The sequence below is a fragment of the Leuresthes tenuis genome, unplaced genomic scaffold (assembly GCF_036924035.1).
Source record: "Leuresthes tenuis unplaced genomic scaffold, fLeuTen1.0.hap1 SCAF_23, whole genome shotgun sequence".
In the NCBI taxonomy this organism is placed as follows: domain Eukaryota; kingdom Metazoa; phylum Chordata; class Actinopteri; order Atheriniformes; family Atherinopsidae; genus Leuresthes; species Leuresthes tenuis.
The window spans coordinates 8,231,814-8,253,879 of NW_027325377.1; the positions used below are offsets into that span (position 1 = coordinate 8,231,814).

The 22,066-nt window shown below is 39.5% G+C and overlaps 2 protein-coding genes across 6 annotated transcripts in view; one reads left to right on the plus strand and one right to left on the minus strand.

The window, feature by feature from the left end:
- Positions 1-163: 163 nt before the first annotated feature.
- Positions 164-6,740, minus strand: strap (serine/threonine kinase receptor associated protein). 2 transcript variants are annotated; one of them, XM_072377023.1, is made up of 9 exons: positions 6,280-6,740; positions 5,767-5,902; positions 4,557-4,638; positions 4,172-4,244; positions 3,543-3,642; positions 3,083-3,220; positions 1,766-1,902; positions 1,443-1,578; positions 164-910 (listed from the first exon to the last, which is right to left on the minus strand). In XM_072377023.1, the coding sequence occupies exons 1-9, from the start codon at positions 6,389-6,391 to the stop codon at positions 886-888; spliced, it is 939 nt and encodes a 312-aa protein (XP_072233124.1). In that variant the 5' UTR covers positions 6,392-6,740; the 3' UTR covers positions 164-885. The 2 variants fall into 2 exon arrangements, with proteins under 2 accessions (XP_072233124.1, XP_072233123.1); XM_072377022.1 differs by having other exon boundaries at positions 1,429-1,578; positions 6,280-6,738.
- Positions 6,741-10,116: 3,376 nt separating this feature from the next.
- LOC140282566 (protein bicaudal D homolog 1-like) overlaps positions 10,117-22,066 on the plus strand; it is a 41,497-nt gene continuing 29,547 nt past the window's right edge. For 2 of the 4 annotated variants that reach the window (XM_072377021.1, XM_072377019.1), the window contains exon 1: positions 10,180-10,771. In XM_072377021.1, the coding sequence (XP_072233122.1) occupies positions 10,553-10,771 (219 nt within the window). In that variant the 5' untranslated portion in view covers positions 10,180-10,552. Of the gene's footprint in view, positions 10,787-22,066 lie in introns of all 4 variants that reach the window. The other 2 variants (XM_072377020.1, XM_072377018.1) reach the window with 2 other exon arrangements.

Sequence of the window (22,066 nt, forward strand, 5' to 3'; positions counted from 1 at the left end):
GCTCAACTACTGTGTTTACGATGGCCTTATCTCTTTCAGTTCTGTATCGTTTATGAACCTCTCATAGTTTCATTGAAAGTTTCTACTTTCAATGGATTATATAAAGGTATTACCTCATGCAACTGGCAAAGTTGGAATAATTAAATCAATAAAAACACCAAACTGCTTTGTGCATTACATACAGATAAAACCGTAATGCATTTATTTACCCACTGGACACAAATAAAGACAAACCAAAATGGAAAACTCAGCGTTTTCTTTTCTTTCCACTTTGACACAAAACAATATTTTCTTTTATTTGGACACTTTATATACTAAACCAGTACAACAGCAGCAAATACTCAAAGTCATCTTGTTCGAAGAAAATGAAAGCGTTTTAACTTCAGTACAAACTGTGCAACTACTTCCAGTATTTTTGGAACTATGAACTGAAAACAATTGACTTGGTCCAGCTCATTAAAATTTTAATATTGAAACCAAATCTGAGCTTTGCATCATGAAGTTTAGAAGGAAGTTAAAATAAGTTGAAGTCATCAGAACTGAGCTGATCAGAGAAAAAACAGGCAGCGATGAGCCTCCACTCAACGCTCTACTGCTTTACTCTGCAGCCCACACTGCCCCCTAATGACTCTTTAAAAAGAAAAACAAGTGTGTGTGTGTCTGTGTGTGTGTGTAATCATTGTTCTATGACAAACGGGGCAGTCATAATATCAACATCAGTTCCCGATGGATGGAGATGCTCTGGACTCTGTTCCGTGCTCTGGCCTGATAGACACTGGAGCACACCTCTGCCCATCTCTTTTTTCTTCCTTTTCTCCTATCTGGTTCCCACATGTGGCGCTCTCTCATCAGGCCTTGATCTCAGGGGCTGGTGTGTACAGCTGCTCAGAGTTCTCTGTCCCCAGGTCCTCTGGGAATACAAAGCAAGAGGATGAGTATATGCCTCATTCTGGTTGTTGGTCGTGGACATCTGAAGATTACCAAATTAATAACGGAGATATCCACAGGTAGCAAATGTGCCTTCATATATTTCACACATAGTTTGTTTATCTTAAGGAACCCTATTAAGTCAGCAAAATATATCAAGACCTTTTTTTTTAATAAGTCATTGAAAAGTTTGAACCTTTTTGTTGTCCTAAAGCTCTGTAAAAGTACGACTTAATTGTCCAATTAAGAATTAATTCCATCCAAACCCACATTAGAAGATGGCAGAATAAGACAATGAGATCTCAATTTCTGGGGTTAAAACATGACTCAAATCAGGTGGTGTGTTTACTTAAAGCCAGTATATTTTGGCTGCAGGAGGATCTGCATTAACTCAAACCTTTTCCACTGCATTTAACATTTTGGTATTTCTTTGTTATAACAAATTTGTCAATATATGATTATCTTTCATAGCATGTATGTCAGAGTTAAAGTCGGAGTTACCAGGAAGAACACACTTCCACAGGCCATAGGTTTTGCCCACTGCCGTCTGCCACAGTCGGAGCGTGCCGTCCTCAGAGCCGCTGGCATACAGCTCACCATCAGGACTGAAGCGAACACAGTGCACTGGACCAAAATGGCCTTTATAGGACTCTGAGAAGAGAAGAGGAGCAGAACCAATTATATAAGACAGGGGTCAAAGCTTTGAGTTGACCAATTAATCAGGATGACCCTTCAGAGAAGGTTGTGAAATAGTTTTTTCTTCAGTGAAAGATGGACTGTTGCTGGCCAAATGCCAAGGCAAACCTGTTTAAACATGAAACAGTTTTGTGCTCCTCACCCAACTCTTCCTTAGTGCTGTAGTCAAACTTGTAGAGCTTGAAGTCTTCACCACCAGCAACAAAGAAGTCCTTCTCTGGATGTAGGGAGGCTGAGTTGATGGGAGCTGGGGCCTCCACAGTCTTAATCAGTTCCAAGCTTGATAAAGTGAAAGATTATTGTTGTAAAAAAATAGGATTACCATTTGTAACAATAATAATCAGATAGCTAATATGCAGGAGGCATAAAGAATGGTTTTAAAGGTGTAATTAGTAGCAGCTGCCTCTCATTGTTATCTCGTAAGAGAAGGAGCAGCAGGGGTTGAAGGAACTGGACTGCAGTCAAGTGGAAAACAAACGAGGGGCAGCATGAATCCGATACAAACGGAACACTGTTGTTTCCTCACTGCGCTGCTCCCTCCTTCACACATATGAACCAGCACCTCTCTGGCACTGAGAGGAGAGCAGTGTAACCGGGTGATTATGTTTTTAATCAAGTCTTCACACCCCGAGCACCATTACTGGCTGGCACATGCTCAAAGACCGCATACCCAGAAACAGTTCAGAAAAAATCATCTAAAGCAAAAAGCAGTGTGGAAAAATTTGTTTTTACAATTAATAGGAGGAATAACATTTAATTTGTTTTGCAGTATTTTTAAGTATTCTTTCATTTCATGTTGCAAAAGAAAGAAAGAAAGAAAATGTGTTAAGCCACATGTCCACATGACAGAGTGGATAACATCAATGTGTGCTTCCATAAAGCAAGTTGGCAAAGAGGAATCTGTTAAACGACAAAGTCGATGGTAACAGCAGTGTACTGCACTGCCACATCGCCCACTTAACACATGCCAGTTTGGTTCTGTGACTCTTGGCTTAGAGGAGCATCAACTTTAACCCCCTCCATTCCACTCCTGTACTTCAAAGAGGACATTTTTTCAGCCCAGGATTAAATTTCTATTAAATTGCTATTAAGGGAAACTTAAATTTCTCTTAAATAGACACTTTAAATTTTATCAGTAATTTATGTGACAGCACTCACTACTTTATAGAAATAGCTAAATGCATTTAATTTTAGCTCAATGTAAAATGGGAGGACTTAAAACAAGAGCAAATGTCATTTTGTGTTTAACTTGCCAGTTGTCTCTCAACCATGTAAATTAAATCTTTTCGCTGCACTGCTGCTGTATGAATCAACTGTCGGTAAACTGGACCCATACAGAGTGTAGAAGTACTTCTATGCAATTTGTTTATTCACAGTACTTTCACGCTACAATACACTCAGCAACAGACAGAAAACAGATGCAACCGTTCTGTATGACTGTGGTGAGATGGCAGCGTACCTGAGAGCATTGTAGAAAGCAATCGTCTTTCCATATGTGATCACAAGAATCTCTCCATCAGCAACATACTCCATACTGCTCACTGACGTGTTAAATGTCAGTGTCTTCACCTCCTCCATGGAGCTCCTGTCCCAGAGCCTGGAGAGATAGACGCACATACACACAGTTAATAGCATCTTTCACATATTGATTGCGCCGTATCGACGAAAAAAAAAGCCATTTCCTTGTAAATCACACATGCCGGCTTGGAGCTGCATCAGCGTTGACCGTCCATTACCCCAACTGTACTTTCCCAATACACAACAAAGGTGCACCGATGTGAAAGAGGCTCATTACATATAAACATCTTTTACCGATCCACTGTAAGGGACCCAAGGAGTCAGGATGGAATTCAAGTTTGACACGTACAGTCAGTCTTAAGGAAGGTTAAAGAAAATGAATGAGGAGCGAATGCACTGACCGGATGGTTTTGTCCTCCGCAGCTGAGAGGATCTGCTTGTCGTTGTTACACCACAAAGCTTTCTTTATGGCGGAGCTGTGACCTGCAATCTCTTGTGGTGCTGGAAGGCACATAGAAAACAGTGTGAAAAAGGGGGGGCACCGACCACAGCAGAATTTTCAGAAAAGTAAGAAGAAGCAACAGGGAGGCAGGATTTAACCTGCCCATACAAATCAAGCTTTACATGTGTGATGGTGTTCAGATGGTCATAGTTCTACGATTCTATCCTGGTCTAATTAGCATGATGATGAGTCATGTCACATAAAGTTAGAGACACACCGTAGTTCATCACCGTGAGTTTAAAAGACACAAAGCGTTTTACCTTCAGATGGATTACAATTCTTACAGTTAAGTTATGGTCAGTGACCTGAAGCACTTGACTTTTGGAACTTTCAGTGAGGTAGAATCCTGTAATCTGGTGCAGTTTGGTTCCCTTACTTTAAAATCATCGTTTTATTTGAAACATACACATGAGTTTTCAATTTTAGAGAAGTTTATGTTTGTGTATGACGCTAACATCGACCAAGATTGGAATTAAGAGGCCACGTTTCAAAGAAGAAGAAGAAAAAGTTTCTTGGTGTCACGCTGACCTGCTTCAGGGTTGCTGAGATCGTATATGCGCAGGAGCTTGTCATTTCCTGCCGTCAGCAGACAGGTGCTGTCCTGAGGAACAGAGGCAGAGATTTACCATAGAGCTCCGCAGAATGAGCGTTTTGTTTGTCTCACTACATGAAACCAAAGCAGATATCCATTTTTAATCATTTTTTAATATGAACAACTGAAAACTATTAATGTTTTCTTAAAGTCTGAGTATAAATACGGGTTGAAAAGTTGAAAGCTCTGAAATGCTAAGCAGTTTCAAAACAAAATAAACATAGTCTAAGCATAAGGCCCATGTAAACATATAAATAAGCATATTGTCATGCAGTGAAAATGAGTGATTCACAAACATGTTGATCCAGAAATTGGACCGACCTGAGTGAAGTTGACAGTCTTGACAATGTGTTTGTGCGCCAACGAGAGGACCTCGTCTCCACTTACTGCATCCCACACCTTTCTGGAAACCACACAGATGATCTGTTAACTGACATTTGCTTATGTGGCAATAGTAATTTACATGGATACCATGGAAAAACAATGTCAACATCAAAGCATCTGCAGCAACAAATATAACCTAAAGTAGGGGGAACCATTTAATCTCTGGCACACTTAAGCCTTAAGCATTTTCTACACATGCTTGACATTTTCAAAATATGTTCTGGGAGAACACACATATCTGCAGCTTTAAGAATTTCCAAGCCAGCTCCTTAGTAAAAATCTCTGGAATATCAGCAGATGTGACAACTGTCAATGCAGCAGTTACTGCAAGATACTGTGTGAGTGTGAAACCTGCTAAGAGTTGTATAAGACTTTTATGTTGCTCCGCCCATCACCACTGTGGATCAATTTGAATACATTATCACTGATATAGACCCAAAAAGCCATGAAATAGCCTAAAAACACCATTCTCGACAGGCTGAAATTTTTTTTTCGCAATTTCCATCACATCCTGATACAAAAATATGTGCGTGGAGATTAGAGCGCATCTCCAGCACAGAATCTCCCAATGTGGGGTTTCTGCAGTGCGGCTGCAGTGTGAGGACCCTCATTTTCAACATCCTCTCATAGCAATGTTTTTAAAAAGCACTCCACTTTCTGCATGTCATTACTGACGTTAACATGCCAAATGGTTAGGGAAAAGCTACAGGGCGGGGGGGCCATTCTTTCACAATACATAGCGTGGATTTCATACTCTCCAAAGAAGCTATCGTGGCAAATTAGGGTCCTGTTACCACAACCTCTGGTTCTGCAGAAGCCCACTACTCAAATCTCCTGATGTGAGGAACATCTGAACGGCAACTGCTGAAAAAATTGAAACCCAAAAGTGTCCCGAAATTCTCGAGGTGTAAAAACAAATGAAGTGATCAGAGCTGGAGCATATAAATACCCTTGACTACAGCAGGGTCACTTGATCTAAGAATGACTAACTGTATGCTTTCCCACCGGAGACAATGACAAGATGTTAGAGGATGTTATCGGGTTCTCTGTCCAGTCTAGTGAGAAAGTATTCAGAATGATTGGGTTATTTGAACTGTACAAGTGGCAGGTGTCTATTGTCCCCGGTGCTGGACAGAAGTGGACTCACGCTGTGAAGTCAGCAGCGGCAGTAGCTGCCTTGGTGGCGTCTGTGTTTAGAGTGGCTCCCCAGACAGCACCTTTGTGACCCAGAAACGTTCCTATCCAGTCCCCTGTGTCTCCCTGGCGCAACATGGGCTTGCCATCTGACAGAAAAAAGAGAGGATATGCATGAAACAGATCACAGTACAGCAGCACCAAATCATCCTGCAGTCAAGTGAAATATGTTGAGCAAAACAGACCACTTCACTTGACTGAAATTTAAATATAAAACTTCGTAACAGCAACAAGTGTGTCATTAAGAACACATTAAGCACACTGACGTCGAAATTAGGTCCATGAATAAAAAGCGTAAAACTGAAAATAGGAAATACAACTTAAGAGCTGAAAATGTGGTCCAATAAACACGACAAGATGCGAAGTGAAGCACTCCGACATTATCCTACGTCGTGGAGTCACGAACGTTCAGCCTTCTGTCAACGGTTTTAAAAACCTAAAATCCTAACGGACTGATCTGTCTCACCCTTGCAGGCGCTGATAAGGAAGTAGCCATAGGGAGTAATTCCACTGAAGGCCAGGTCCACCACAGGCCGGGTGTGACCGGAGCAGGTGAGGGGAGTCTGTCTCATCGCCATGGTCCAAGCTGGACAGAAGACGGTTCGCAGGGGAACGAGACAGTAAAACGCTAGAAGCTAGCTAACTAGCAAGCAAGCTGAGTGGGCTAACAAGCTAGGAGGGAAACAAAGTACTGCCAGTACTTTGATGGTAAGTTTCCGATGGCCAGCAGTTGGTCTGTAGTTAAACTGTAAATTGGAGAGATACAAAGGATTCTCTAAACAAACGTAGGGCCTCCCCCCAGCAAAGGAATGGCTAGCGTGCTAATAGCTACAACATTGCAACTAACTAGCAACGTGCAACGCGGCGTAACTACCGTAGAGACGATATAGCCCGGTATGCTCCGTCAGCAGCAACACGGATAACACTTCCGGTTTTCTAAATTTCACAATAAATCTGACCACATATTGGGAGATGTACATATACTTGTAGAGAATTTTACCCACTTTATCTTTGACTTTTAATTATTTTTATGTATATATAAAAGTTTTCACGACGAAGAGGTGCTGTCTTCCGTTGAACGTGTTCTTCAGCGTCGGATACACGTTTTGGGGCATTTCCGGTTAATGCAGGAAATTCATTTTTTATTTTGAAATAATGAAAAAAAATAGTGTTTCTTTATTTGCAATTCAACTCTGGTCATACAGAATTCAGTTGGCAACAACGTACAAAAGTAAGAAAAAACAAAAATAAGGGGAAAACCATTAAGAACAAAAAGAACGAAGCAACACATAAGTATGTAACAAGTAAATGAAAAAATAAAATACAGAGATTTAATTTAAAATAAATTAATGTTTTTTTACAATGTCCAAGGCTTGCTTGGTTTTTATATCTTTCGAACAGTGGTTTAATATCTAAGAAACAACATTTGTGGATAAATCGTTTGGCATAAAGCTGTTGTACAATAACTCCCTTTTCCTATCCACCATTAAAACACCCAATTTGATTTAATTCATATCTAATATGGATGCTTGATAGTCTTTCTCAGAAAGCCAATTTTAAAGCGTCACCCAAAACATTTTTGTTTAACGACAATTCCAAAACAGATGTTTTAAAGTTTTGATCTCCAAATCACAAAAAGTGCAGCTCTATTTTTTTTATTTATGCTGAATCAGTGTCTCAAAAATTCATTACAAGGATAAATGGCAATAATCATTTTGAAATGAGTTTCTTTAGCTTTGGTTGAAACTGGTATAGTAAGGTACCTGGTTCTAATTCTAGCCCTGATCTCTTCAGGATCATTTTTAAAGAGATTTTACCTTTTCAGTGGTGAAGAGCTTGGATGTGCCTCTAATAAAATTTGTTTGTGCATTTCTTTTCCATAAAATCTATATAATCTATGTAAAGCAATGGCTTCTGTGGTATCTCCAAATCACATTACTTTCTTCATGTTCACCATTGCTTGTGGGATTGCATTAATAACCACTGATAATAGTTTTTTAGTGCATTTCAAATAATTCTCAAAAAATTTATTATACTCAAGAAAGTCCCCTTTTGAATTCATCTAATGAACAATGGACAAAGTGCCTCTCTCTACCCAGTCACAATTATAAAATATATATTTTTTAATGATTATACATCTGTTATTCCAAATAGGGTAACTGTGAGGAGTGAAATTGCAGGAAATTTGTATTGGCTCTTCATATTACAGTTAGACAGAAACATTTAGAGGCTTGCAGAGTCAGGACGAGGTCATGTCCTCTGACAAATCCAAGATCCGAAAATCACACTTACTTAAGTGTATTAAAGCGGCCATCTTCAAGTTACAGGCTGTACTGGAGTGCTGTAATTTGGCAATAAACTGAGGACAATTTTCAAGTGACTTTTGTTTCGTCTAGTGGTGGCTGGTGGTTGATTATGAAACAAAAAGTTGTGGGCAAGAGAAACCTAAAAAGGATCCAGAGAAGAAAAAGGAAAAAAACTTTGGGGAAAAGAACTGAGAAACTGTAATCATGGGATATGCAATGCAATATGAGTAGTAGTCAAATCTTTATTTTTCTTTTCTGTGCAACACAGACAGCAGGTATGTGCTGAATATTATTGATCGTTTCTTTGGATAACGTTATGGGACTTTACGACTGGACTTTCATTAGATGACACAGATGGCTGCAAAGCAGAATGAACTCTTCACTCCAGATTTATAGAATATATTCAACATTTTGGTGCTGACAATGAAGGACCGTAGCTTTCTCAAGAAGTACAGTCTGTTATGTCCCTTCTTGTAGACAGCCTCAGTGTTGCATTTCCAGTCCAGTCTGCTGTCCAGGGGAACCCCCAGGTATCTGTATTCTTTAACCACCACCACCTCTTCACCTAGGATGGAGACAGTATTTTGTTTACTCCTGGTCCCTCTAAAATCCGCAATCAGACGAGAATAGAACCGCTGAAGCAGGAGGATGATGGCATCTTCAACACCAACCCCAGGACGATAAGCAAACTGTTTGTGGGCCCTGAAAGGTTTTCGCTTGCTTATTAAGGTGAACAATCTCTCCAGGACTTTCATGACATGTGATGTTAGGGCAACTGTAGTCTTTATGACTGTAGTCACTGAGGGCAAATGCATGAGATTTCCTAGGTACCAGAAGAAGGCAGGATATCTTCGCCAGCACAGGAATTTTCTCCTGACTCAGACTAATGTTGAAGAAGTGCTGTAGATTTCCTGACACCATCTGGACCTGCAGCCTCGTTCTGATTCAATCTCTCCAGCTGCTTCTTCCCATTACTACTGGAGACAAAGAGGCAGAGGAGGTTTCACTGAGTGCTGATGTGGGGTGAGATGTTGGTGAGGCTGTGTTAAGAGCTATGACTGAGGTGGACAGTGACATTATGGATGTGTAACAGTATGTGATAGTAGTAATCACACTGATAGATGTTTATTTCTCATCGTCCCATTCCATCACTACAATCAATATTGTTGCTGTTTGACAAATAAATGTGGGAGGTACAAAGATTCACACAAGACAAAATGCACATATATACACATGTTTGACCGATTATTTACTATAAGTCTTAACTGTGTGTGTGTATGTGCATTAGTGAGTAACTCAGCAGTACATGTGTACATGTTTACCCACATCTCGAGTGTGCATCTTCTGACTGTGCCGAAAAATCTCTGATCTAATAAAGCATTTGACATGCAGACTAGTATTTTTATTTTTTTAAAGTTTAGACTTTTACTAACTGTAACATCAAATTATGCTGACAGTGGACAAAGCTCAACCCAAGAACCACAGCTCCATCACAGAAGAAAAAGAGCAGCTTTCTGAAAAGAAGAATGTGTCATTTTGCATTAAATCCTGCCTTTTTGTTGGGAACAGTTCATATTGAAAAGTCCCTGATGATGTGCCAAGACTGTAGACTAATTGTGGAGGCACTTGTAGAATAATGTGTACCCAAACTGTTCATTGCAATACGTTTTATTGACATTTCATTGTATAGCTGTCTTGTCTCCTGCCCAGAATTTCAGCAGAAGGTCAGCTACTTTAGGCAATATTTGCACTTGTTGTCAGCGGTAAACTTTTTGTCACCTCATAGTCAAACCACACTATAAGATGCTGTTGATATATCTCGATAGTATTCTATAAAACATTTTGTATGAAAGGTTGTTTCATACTAAACATATAGCAAACAAGTTCTCTCATTTTTAAATATATTATAAAGCATTCAAACCTGTAAACATGAAAACAAGTGATTTATCATTTTAGTTGTTACAAATCAAACAAAAGGAGAGTGAAACGTGCGATCTGCAGGGGGCGCAGGCTGCATATATTCAGACAGGTCTAACACTTCACGGAGGCTCAGTGCTGGGTGTCTGCGGCAGGATAACCGACGGTGAGGAGTGTGCCTTGCTTGATGGTTGCAGGCACAGATGGCGTCCTGATGCCGGTGAATAAGCAGAAAAACAGAGCAGAGGGAGGGGAGAGGGATGCGGGAAGCGGATGATGACAAGCTGCATCGGTCAGAGAATCACATGAAGGAGATGACGCCCACTGCGATGATGGCAGCGCTTTGAGGATTTTTGTGGATCAAGTTTTCTGATCATGTTTTCATTGTGATTTTAATAGGTGCTGTGAGGGGAGGCGGTGGGGGTTCGGTGTCTGCCTCAGCTGTTTCTCCCTCCGGCGGGGCTCTCTGCTCATCCGACGCAGGGAGGAGAGGGCAGAGGGAGGGAGACAGGGGCGATGGCTGCTGGTGGAGCAGGATGCGGGGACACGGTGGAAGAGTGCCGCGCCGAGGTGGAGCGCCTCTCCCGGGAACTGGCGGAGGCCAACCGAGAGAAGATCCGGGCGGCGGAGTGCGGGCTGGTGGTCCTGGAGGAGAACCAGAGCCTGAAGCAGCAGTACGCCGATCTGGAGGCCGAACAGGAGGTTTTGAGGCTGGAGTTGGAGCAGCTGCAGGAGGTGGGCTCAGCAGGGGTATGGCTCCTTACTTGAAAATTAGGATGATGCATCATTTTGGTTGTGAGAATTTTATTAGCTCACCGTGATTGATGCACATACAGGCAGCTGCACCGACTAGTCTCTTGCTCTTTGTGCTTGAACTCGGCTCATTACCTGTGGTCTAGTTACACCTACTGGACACTAACAATAGACAGGCTCAGCTCACAATACAGGGACTAGTATGAATACATTAGAACCTGTCAATTTTAAGCCAACTTAGGGTAGGCTACTGATTGTTCACATTTGTATCTTTTAAAAAAAAGTTGTTGTCATGTTTAATTAGAAAACAGTCATACTTCCTGGAAGATCCAAACACTCCATTGATTTCTGTCAGTCATCTAATGAGTGTGAGCAACATAACCTATTTTTGTTTTCTTTGGGAAGTTAACTTTTCCCTCTTACGTCATTTAGAGACAATCATGAGAATTCATATCAAACACTATGTTGCGGTCATTTTCCTAAAGAGGGTCCATGTATCAAATCTAGTTTAAAATCTTTTACTTTGTCAGTTTATGTTGCATCAACATGGTGCATATTCGTAGATGAATTGAACCAACTTGAGGTCAGGTTGTATTTTGTTGTCATTGCTTTATCATTATTTTATTATTATGTTTGTTCTAGAATGGTGCCACACCAATGGCAGTCCGCTGCAGTAGCTCTGGAAATATTGTTTTCTTTAGATTTTATACTGAGGTTTTTGCTGTGAAAACATTTTTCTGTGCTGGTTTGGATGCTGTGCTGCTGGAATGATGTCTCCTGTTAACTTTGGCTCTTTTTAAATATCTGTTATGATGTATAACCATAGCAATGGGAAAGTTCTTTACATGTGGGAGCAGCTGATTAAGTTTCCAAAAGCCCAAGTAATGCCTGAAGTAATACCCCCAAACCCACTTTAGTTGAAAACAAGATTTGAAGACACAGAGCAAGAACAGAATGGGGGGGAAAAAGGAGGAGTAGGTTTAAACCACTTCTTCCTCTGATCATCATGGGAAGTGTGAGATCGCTGGCTGATAAGATGGAAGATATCAGTGTGATGTTTTGTGTGAGTTTATGTATGTATTGATTTTATTATGTAAAGCACTTTATGAATAAAGTTTGATTTGGTTACAGTAGTATATATTTAATAAAGGTTTATACTGCAGCAATATAATTTCCCTTAGGAGATTGATAAAATATTATTAGATTGAATTTTACCACATTAACAGAATCTGATGGCAAGCTCTCAGCTCATATTATCTCACATTACTCACACAGTAAATATCACACTCTGGCTTAAACTAACAAGTTTTCATTCATTTATAGTCAGTTCTCAGTTCACTTTCCTTTTGACAGTTGTTAGGTCCAAAACCAGAAAAAAGCTTCTTCATAACAAGCTTAAAAATGCATGACTTTTTTGAGCAGCTCAACTCTCTGTCTACAGTGTGCTGCTGAACAGCGATGTGTTGTGTCTGGCTATAAAACTAAAACAATGAGCTGAAAGAAGGTAAAAACCTCCCACCTTCTGTAGGTTAGCTAAATCTCTTTGGGCACATTACTGCGAGTGATTCTCCTCACGTTACATTTGATCCATTGTTCATGTGAAAACATGGATGTGGGCCACTTTAGTTTTATTAGACAGCACATCTTCTGAGAGGTTGGTCTGTGTGTGTCTGTGTGCTTGGTTTGAGTGTTGGAAGAATTTATTTGTACAAATATGAGCTGGTGTGTGACACAGACACTTGAGGACTTTAACTGTACGGGCACTTCATTTTTACTAACCTCCACCATATTATCATTCAAATATTACCTAAATATACTGCTGTTTATCACAATATCTGATGACAATGCCTATTTTATTCTGCATAGTATTCTGTTTCAGAGGTGATTTAGCTCCGGTGAATCTCATAATCAATGTCAGCAATGAGCTCTCCTGGTTTGATTTAATATCAACAATTTCTTTTGATCAATAACATCACAGAGGTGTTTTCCAGCATGTCCAGTTAGTTAGATGTAAAACAGACAAGTTGGAATGGAATGCTGACAATGCAGTTACATTGTGAGATGTGTGCGCGTGTGTGTGTGTGTGTAAGCATCTCAGACTGTAATTTTCTTGTCAGAGCTTTGGCTAACAATCAAAGGAGGGATGATAAAATTTTGACGCTTTCTAAACACTAGTCTTAACAATCAGCAGCCTTCTGCTCCTTTCATTGGCTGCTTGGCACTCTGACAGTAATTTATACCATCAAAACAGGTGAGGACTGTAAGATGTTCAGGAAACACATACAGAATGGTGACGTGAAACAAAGGGGTGACGGTTAGGGTGACACTGAAGGGACTAATTGTGGGAGTAACTGCAGTAAAACACATCTTAGCCTTTGCATTCCACAGCTGCGACATGCTGTTTGAAAGCACACATAGTCCCTTTACAATCTGTTAGATTGCTGTACGTCATATTCTATACATTCAGTGCTTTTTCTCAGACATACATATACTCACATACTGAGGCAGGAGCTGTGTGGGAACGACTTTCATTCCAGGAGTTTCATGTCCAACATGACACTTAAGTTTAGATAAGGCCTACTGTTTCGCTACAGATACAGACATTGTATTGGGTACTGCAACTTACTCATTACTGTCTGTCACTGTGTACCAGTGGGCTGGAGGATTTACTTATAAGAACACATGAAGCTAGCTTCTTCTAGTCTTTTCTTCATCAACTTCAGTGCTTCTAAGCTTCTCACACTGGTCATTTGAGTTAGATATTTAGCGTATTGATATTCATAATGATATATTAAACTGCCAATGCCGCAAATTTAAATTATATATGTGAAATGTATAGATAAATGTCATCGGGTTGTCTTATTCTGAATGTATATTCACAAAGATATAGATACTGAATAATGACATTAGGTATACAAATCTGTTAGATCACCAGTCAGTAAATTATATTGTGAATGGTGTTTGACTTGCTCACACATCTTTGAAATTGTAATGTTTATGTATAGAGCACATTTCAATATGGAAAGTCTGCAAAAGTGAATCATTTATCGTGGAAGCTATTTATATTTGCACACTATAGCCCTCCATTCTGCTCTGGGTCAGTCTTAGAAGGGATACATTATGATGTGATTGTTGATTGCAAAGTGTACAGGCTGCAGAAAATGATATAATTAGCATTTCAATTGGTCCCTGATACTCTTTGCTTTCACTGTTTGTCTTCTAAAATGAAGGTTGTACAATTTATTATATTTAGTAAACAAATAAATAGCAGCATATCAATAAAACCCTTTTTTTTTCAAGACAAGACCAAGCAAATAACTTCTGTCTGCTTTACAGACTAAATGACTGAATAACTTAATAGGTTTTCCTCTGCTTCCAGCTGATGCCAGTCTCTGCTATAATTTATAGTTTATATGAATCCCAGAACTTTGTTATTGTCCCATATATTGGACTGCAATATCATAATGGTATTGACTGTTGTGACTGTCCTTTCAATAGGAATGAAACAAGACTGGAAAAACAGGCAGCACTTTTCTCATAAAACTGGTCATATTTATGACGCTACAAATGAAATAGCTATATAAAAAAACGAAGTCTTCTTGCAAAGATGGGCTGGAGTACCTTAAGAGAACCCACACCTGAACAGGGGAGAGCGTGCAGACTTCACACAGAAAGAACCCAGCTGAGATTAGAACCAGGAACCTTCTTGCTGGGAGGAGACAGAGCTAACCACAGCAATACCATGCAACCCTTTCACATTTTTCTTTCATGAATTCCTCTCTATATACCCTTGTTCATTGTCTCATTCTTTCACAGCTTATTATGCTTTGTTGCATTCCTATATTCCATAATGCAGAGCCTGGGAGCAGCAGAGAAGACAAATTTAGTGGAAACAAAGTATTTTATTATTTGAGGATTTTGCAGAGTACTGAATGACTTTTTACTAATTTATAATTACACTGCTGCTGTGCAAAGTAATGATATTTTGTGACTGTTTTCACAAAAGCCTGATATTTACTAAATCCCTAAATACTCATTGCTTATATATAACATCTGTTCCTTGTTTGATATGCTTATAAAAGAATATCTAAGTCATCCCCACCTTAAAGTTGAATTCACATTATTACATTTTTTCTACTATTTATTTTTGTTCTATTTACTATTTATCTTGTTTTAATGTAAAACTTAACATAACACGATAACTCATACATACTGGCTGAATGTTCCACGTTCAACACTAAGATATTACAAGCACAAACTCCAAGAGAACACATAAATGAAGGAATATGGTTTAATTGCATGATTTGATGTAGTTTTCTTGAGGTGACATATAAGGGAATAAGTGGGCATGCACTAAGAAGGATTTCAAATTTCACAGAGAAGACATATTTGGGTAGGAAGAACTGCTGCGGCAGTATAACTTAGGTGACCCTCCAGCTGATAATTATAACATTCTGCACAACTCCAGTGACATCAAACTGAATAAACAAGGCCAGAATGAACTAGTTCTAGTATTCCTGACTGACGTAAACCATTGTTGTTGTCTCTGTAGCACCGTGATGCTGATCTTTGATGCTTCATGGGGCCCTCAAAAGGCATTGTGAGTGGGTTGTATGATGGGTGGACTGGTGATGAAAAATGCAGCGTGTGCATCAGTACAGCCGACAAGGCTAAAAACAGAACAGGACTGATTGACCCATGGGGATGCTCGGTTACTCCTCTGTGACATCACATAGCCAATGAGAGGCTGCCCTTTGTGGCTTGTTGTCATCGGACACTGATTCCCAGTCAGCTTTCCACCTCCTTCACTAACCAGTGTATTATCTGTAGCAGGCTTATGAATCCAGCTCCTTTGCTATAGAAGAAATACCTTCACAGCAGCAAACCATATTCTGCAGAAATTAAAGATTGTTTAGATCTGGTTCAGGCCCATAGTAATATATGAAGCTGTTGTTCTGTTGCCTGGTTTGGGTTGTGTAAAGTGTTGTGATATTTTGTCCATTCACTGTAGCCTGTCAGCAAGAAAAAAATCCTGTGTGTCAGGCCTTCATCCTCCATCTCCCTGATAGTTGCTGAATGAATGGAACAAAACACATGTTCAGAAACACTTAAGAGCAGACTAGATGTTTGAAAGATGCATGGCTGTACAACAGTCTGCAGGCACGCACACAAACATACGCACACACACACGCGCCCACACACACGCATCATGAATTATTGATGACTGAGCCCATAATGATTTCTTGATGATTCCTGAATAAGATGGCCAACCACAGAAAATTACCCTGAAGGTTGTTGGAGGAGAAGATTACTTTAGTCCATAGTTGTGTTTTATTGTTGACAACCTTAGCTATTATAGATAATGCCTCATGTATCAAAATTTCCACAACTACGAATATGAGGTTCAACTCTTGATCTACTATATCACCCATTACACAACCCAGGGATCTCTTGGCCAGTTGGTATGAAAAGGTAGTGGAAAAGCACCCCAATTCATTCTCCCCATTTGATTTCAATGTTGACACCTCAGGCTGCATTCGGTTGTTCAGGGAAAACATTTCTATTTCCATTTATTCATTTAGCAGACACTTTTATCCAAAGCCACATATGGGAATATGGGGTTCAGTATTTTGTTCAGGGACACTTTGATGTGTGGCAAGACTGGGATCAAACCAGTGGTCTTCAAATTGGTGAATTAATAATAAATTATTAGTTTAATATTAGTTTTTTTTGTTTTTCTATTTTTTTTAAGTTAAACGATGGAATAATGGGAAGTAGGAGATGTGTGTTAACAATAAAGGGATGGATAGATAGGAAGATAAGGGAGTGGATGTGATTACTCCTCCCTCCTGTCCTCCATATACTCCCCTCCTCCTCTCATTCCACATTTACTATTCTCATTCTTCTTTCTTTTCCTTGCCAGCTCTCTGTCATCCTCTTTCCTAATCCGTTAATGAAGCAGAATGTTAAAAAGAATGCTATCAGGCATCTGTGCACCTCTAGAGAAACAAGGGGAGAAGAAAAAGGGAAGATAGAGTAAGAAAGGAAGAGATAGATTATGTAAAATGGCTATTGTTTCTATTGTCTTACCTCTCTGGACATATGAGTTGAGGAAAACCACTTGTTTAAATTCTTCTTCATTACGACCTGACAATGAACAGCTGCTGTTTTGTGGGCATAATCCAAAATCAATTATTTGTCATTGTATTGAACAATGCACGGTCATGCAGAAACGTGATGTTTGTCATGCTTTAAAAGCTTCACAATATCACTGATTTAGGTAATTTTTAGTTAAAAGGCTTGTGAATATATACAAAATCCAATGTCTAGCATGTATTGGCAGGAATATAATAAACAATAGTTTGTGTCCTCATCTCCTCTACTGGGCTACAGAGTCATTATATTGTCCATCCATCCATTCATTTTCTATACCTGGTTAATCCAATTTAGGGTCACACGGGGAGACACACAAGACAAGACACACAACCATCCACGCTCAGACTCCTGGGGACAATTTAGAGTCACCAATGAACCTAACATGCATGTTTTTGGGTGGTGGGAGGAAGCCGGAGTACCCGGAGAGAACCAATGCGTACACGGGGAGAACATGCTCATTTTATTATTTTTAATAAAATATAGTTGACCATTGATACTACATTGCTTCTACAGACCATACAGAGAAGACACTTCACGTAATTTCCCCTGCATCCTGAAGGACAAGTTTGAGTATTTATTTGGTGGCTTTTTTCAATATCACCACAAAGTGTCCCTTCACTTTACACACTGGACCTTTATGGAGAAAACTTGACTTTTCCCGGACAGTTCCAACTTTATTTTGAATAAAAACAAAATCTGGGAGCACAATCATTGAAAACTGAAATGTTATTTTACTTCCACACAGCAGACACATTTGTGAAGATGTCATGCAGCTGCTTTGTATCCTCACAGATTGTCACTTCTCTTTGAATAAACCAAAAGGCTCTTGGGGGTTGTAATGAGAATCTCAGGCTTGACCTCCATGCCGTTATTGGCTTCTCTTCCCTCTTGACTTCTGTATTTGTCTGTTTTCCTATTTTGATCCCAGATTAATCAGGACACCATTCTCTAAGCCTTTTGGGTTTTTATTGATTTATGCATCTATGAGCTTTTTACACAGATAACAGCTAATGTAGAGCATGTGAACGGATGGAAAGAAAGCTGTTCTCCTCCAAATGATTTACTTTAGGGACACACTTCAAAATCAGAAGGCACAGGCAATAGTTTAAACATGTTTAAGGTGGCTCTTTATATTTCCATGACACAACATGATTGCAATTTGTCAGAAGTAAAAAAGCTGGTTGTACAACACATAATTTTAAGTAGCTTATTTGGTTGGCAAAGGTTTCTGGATAAGCGCCATGATGCCATCAGGAGAGCTGTTTCAGATACAGCATGATCTATAATGCTTTTCCAAGGTCATGATTTTACTGTCAGTGCTGGTTTCAGGACTGAGGCCAAAATGGACAGTTTGGGCTGCAAGAAAGAGAGTTTTACATGAGCTGTAAAATGCTGTAATTCTTTGTGTCACCATTAAAAGGATATAGTTGAAAAAAATCTCTGAAACCGATAACACAGTTTGTGATATTTATAGTTTGTGTGATTAAATTAATAAAAAATGTTCAATATACAGCTTCACCAAGTTTGATATGAATGTAGAAAGTCAAAACAACAATACTGCACCCATTTTACTTTCTGCAACTTTTTTTTTCTTTTCTTTTTTAAAATTTATTTAGATGAGGTTGAGTCTGGAGCCCTGCTGAACAAAGACCTCCACAATGATAGAGGTAAAAGGAAAAAGTATTTCCTCCCATAGGGTGTGGTGCTTAAAAGGTGAACCTTACTTGGTCCTCACTTTTTTATTGTCCATATGTGTCCTTGGGTGTATGTGTTTGTGTGTTACAGCTATTGCAGAAAATTGGCAGTGAACTGACCTTGACTGACAATACTTCACGTTGCCTTTGTTGTTGCTAGAGTTAGAAGCACAGGCACACATATAGCAACACAATCCACATTAAAGTGCAGCTGACTAGCTCTGATGTTTAGCATGTGGTGCCTCTGGCTCATACCAGACATTTTACTGGGAAGTTAACGGTTACATGCGGGCAGTCGGATTGGATTAATGGCTAAATTACAATAAGATTGAGTTATTCAGCTAATGTAACAAGCTTAATCCGACAAGAAATCGAATCAGATCGGGTTACTTGCGATCGAATTAAGACCCCAGGATAACTCGATCCGATTGCCCACTTAACGTGCCTGGAGATGACAGTGGATAGAATCGAGTGTTCTGCGCATGATCGAGATCTTTTCCCGCTATCGTCACCCGGAAGTTGAAGGAGACGATACTACCGTTGTTGTCGCCGCCGTCAGAAAGAAACAAACAACGCCATGGAGAATGCGCCGTTGTGCATCGCGTTTTTTGCCATAACCATGCTCATCACAAATGTAGAGGGACGTAGCTTCATCTTGCTCTTTCGTGCTCTTTCTTTCGTTCGCCATCTTTCTCGAATGCCTTAGTTTTGTTGTTGTTGTTGGTGAAGACGTCAACCGGAAGTGGCTCTATTAGCGATAGTTGAAGTGGGTACAGCGCCACTTATCTACTGTGGTATTGCATGCTTTGTGCCAGTGATTCGATTCATTCACCGCCATGTAACAAAGGATAATTACCCTTGCTCAGATAAGGAGCATAACTCAACTATAGCTATAATCGAGTTAATCTCATCATGTAAACCCACTGAGTGATACAGCAGATTGCACTTGTGCACTTTAGATCTGGCACTGAACAAATCTGTAGTGGTTGTGTAATGGTTGAGTGGTAATAGGACTCAAAGATAACTGACAGAGGAGGTGAGTACAAAAGGTTTATTGGTGCAGGTAGATGGCAGGTGAGGGGGTCCCAGTACTGGGGAGCCGAAGTTCCTTTGTCCAAACACAGAATGCAGTTGCTCCCCCTATATTGAAATACTAGTGGAGTATCTGATAACTGGCAGGGAATAGGTATTGATGACTTGGACTTTGTTCTTCTCATTCAACTGACTCTTTAAGACCTTCCTTATTCTTTGTAGGTACTTGGTTGTGGCTGACTTCCTTACAGTGTCTTCATGATTAATCATTTATCTGTGTAACCCTGAGCTACAGTCATGTTAAAGAAACTACTCTCTCGTTCAATTCAAGGTTTTATGTATCACGACGTAATAAAAAAACCTGTCGACTCTGAGATATAGCTCTTGGTTTTTTTTTAAAAGTGTGATGTCATCCATGTAGAGGAGATGATAATTGCTCCACAATGAAACTAGCATCACAATGGAACTAGTTTCTTAGACTAGTAAGTGTATATGATATCAGGATCTGGTGCAGTCCAACTCTTCAGACTTGAAACTCTTTCTTGGATGTTTACCATTTTGATGGTTACTGGTTATTGCTCTGGGAAATTGCTGTGATCAGCTCTCAGATTCACCAGCCATGGAGCATTGGTTAATGTGCATTAATAATATCTTTGCCAGTATAGATAAAGGAATAAAAATCAAACGAAGTGTTGGTTGCAACGTCTGATCTCCTGTCAAGTTTTCTCTGTGTTAATGACTAATATGTACTAAAATAATTTAGGTTTTGAAACTGACAAGAACAGAACAACAAGACAGAAGACCTGCTGTACTGATGTTGTAGTTTTGTAATGAATACATCATTTATTATTTACAAAAGTTTTAAGACCTAAACCTGAAGTCCTTGAGGCTCAGTGGATTGCTTGCTTTGCCTTCTTGGTATTTCATCTTTGACTCTAAACATTTCTTTACAGCTTCACAAGAAGAGCCACTGTCTTGTGTCTGGAATTAAAGCCATCTAAATTTTTCTGAGATTCTAACAAGGCGATTTTAATCCATACCGGTTTCATAGTGTTACCTGCAACATGTTCCTTCATGAATAAAAGTGTCAACAATGAAGGAAAGCAAAGGAATTAATGAAGGTAAAGAATGTGAATGAGTTAATCAGGGGGCCGGAAATACCAACTTACTGTGCTGCCTTTGTCTAAGTAGGGGTCATACAGTGTGTTTGTACTGATAGTAGTCACACATCATAGTCACACATATTGAATTAGGAAAATTAGATTACGGTAAATGCTGCATGATACAGCATACTGTGCCTTTGTTTCATGTTTCTGTGGGACCAAATACTTTAGCAGAGGAACATATGAGTCAAACTTTAGAAAAGAAAATTGTAATAGATAAATGTTAAGATGTTTGCTTTGAAATCATAAGTTCTCCAAGAATTACAACTGTTCTATGTCATAAAAATAAGTCTTTTCACACATCGCTTTCTACCTGGAGGTAGAAATGTGGGGGCTAAAGTTGATGTCTATACATCATATATACATACAGCCAGACCCCAACACTTCTCTACCGGCCTTTAATACAATTCATCCTGTATTGTTATGTAAAAAGATGCTGGACATACACAAGGATTTCTTCACAACCCCAGATTTATTGACTACTTGACAAGCAGACCACAGTTTGTGGGACTCAAGGGTTATGTGTTATGTGTTGTGTTCTCAAAGAAGGTGGATTTGGTTGAATACAAATATATGGGAGTTTACCTGGACAGCAGGCAGGACTGGAAATGCAACACTGAGGCTGTCTTAAAAAGGGACTGAACAGACTGTTCTTCTTTAGAAAACTTAAGTCTTTCAAAGTCTGCACCAAAATAATGCAAATCATCTATAGGTCTGTGGTGGATATTGCAATCTGCTTTGCAGCCATCTGCTGGGTAGCATCATAAGAACCAGTGGCCAATGAAAGAAACTTAACAAACTGATAAAGATGCTGGCTATGGGATCTAGACTGCTCTGGAACCTTGGGAGCTTATTGTGCAAAGAAGAATGCCGCACAAGTTGCTGAACATAATGGACAACATTGCCCACCTACTACAAAACAGTGTTGAAACAACAGTATTCATTAAGAGGCATCTTCAGCTAAGCTGTAACACAGAATGATTCAGGAGGTCATTCCTATCAGTATAAATGACCATAATTACAGCTAATGATGATTGATGAGGAAAAAATAAAAAATATAGATAAGCACATACTGCAACATTATGACATTATACTTGCCTTTGGGATAAATAAAGTAATTTCAAATTTCAAATTTCATTTGATTTAATTGCATACTGTAGCTTTGTATTTTCTTTACTGACTGTGAGAATATCAGTCTCCCTCAGCTCCACACAGGATCCACCGTGTTCTCA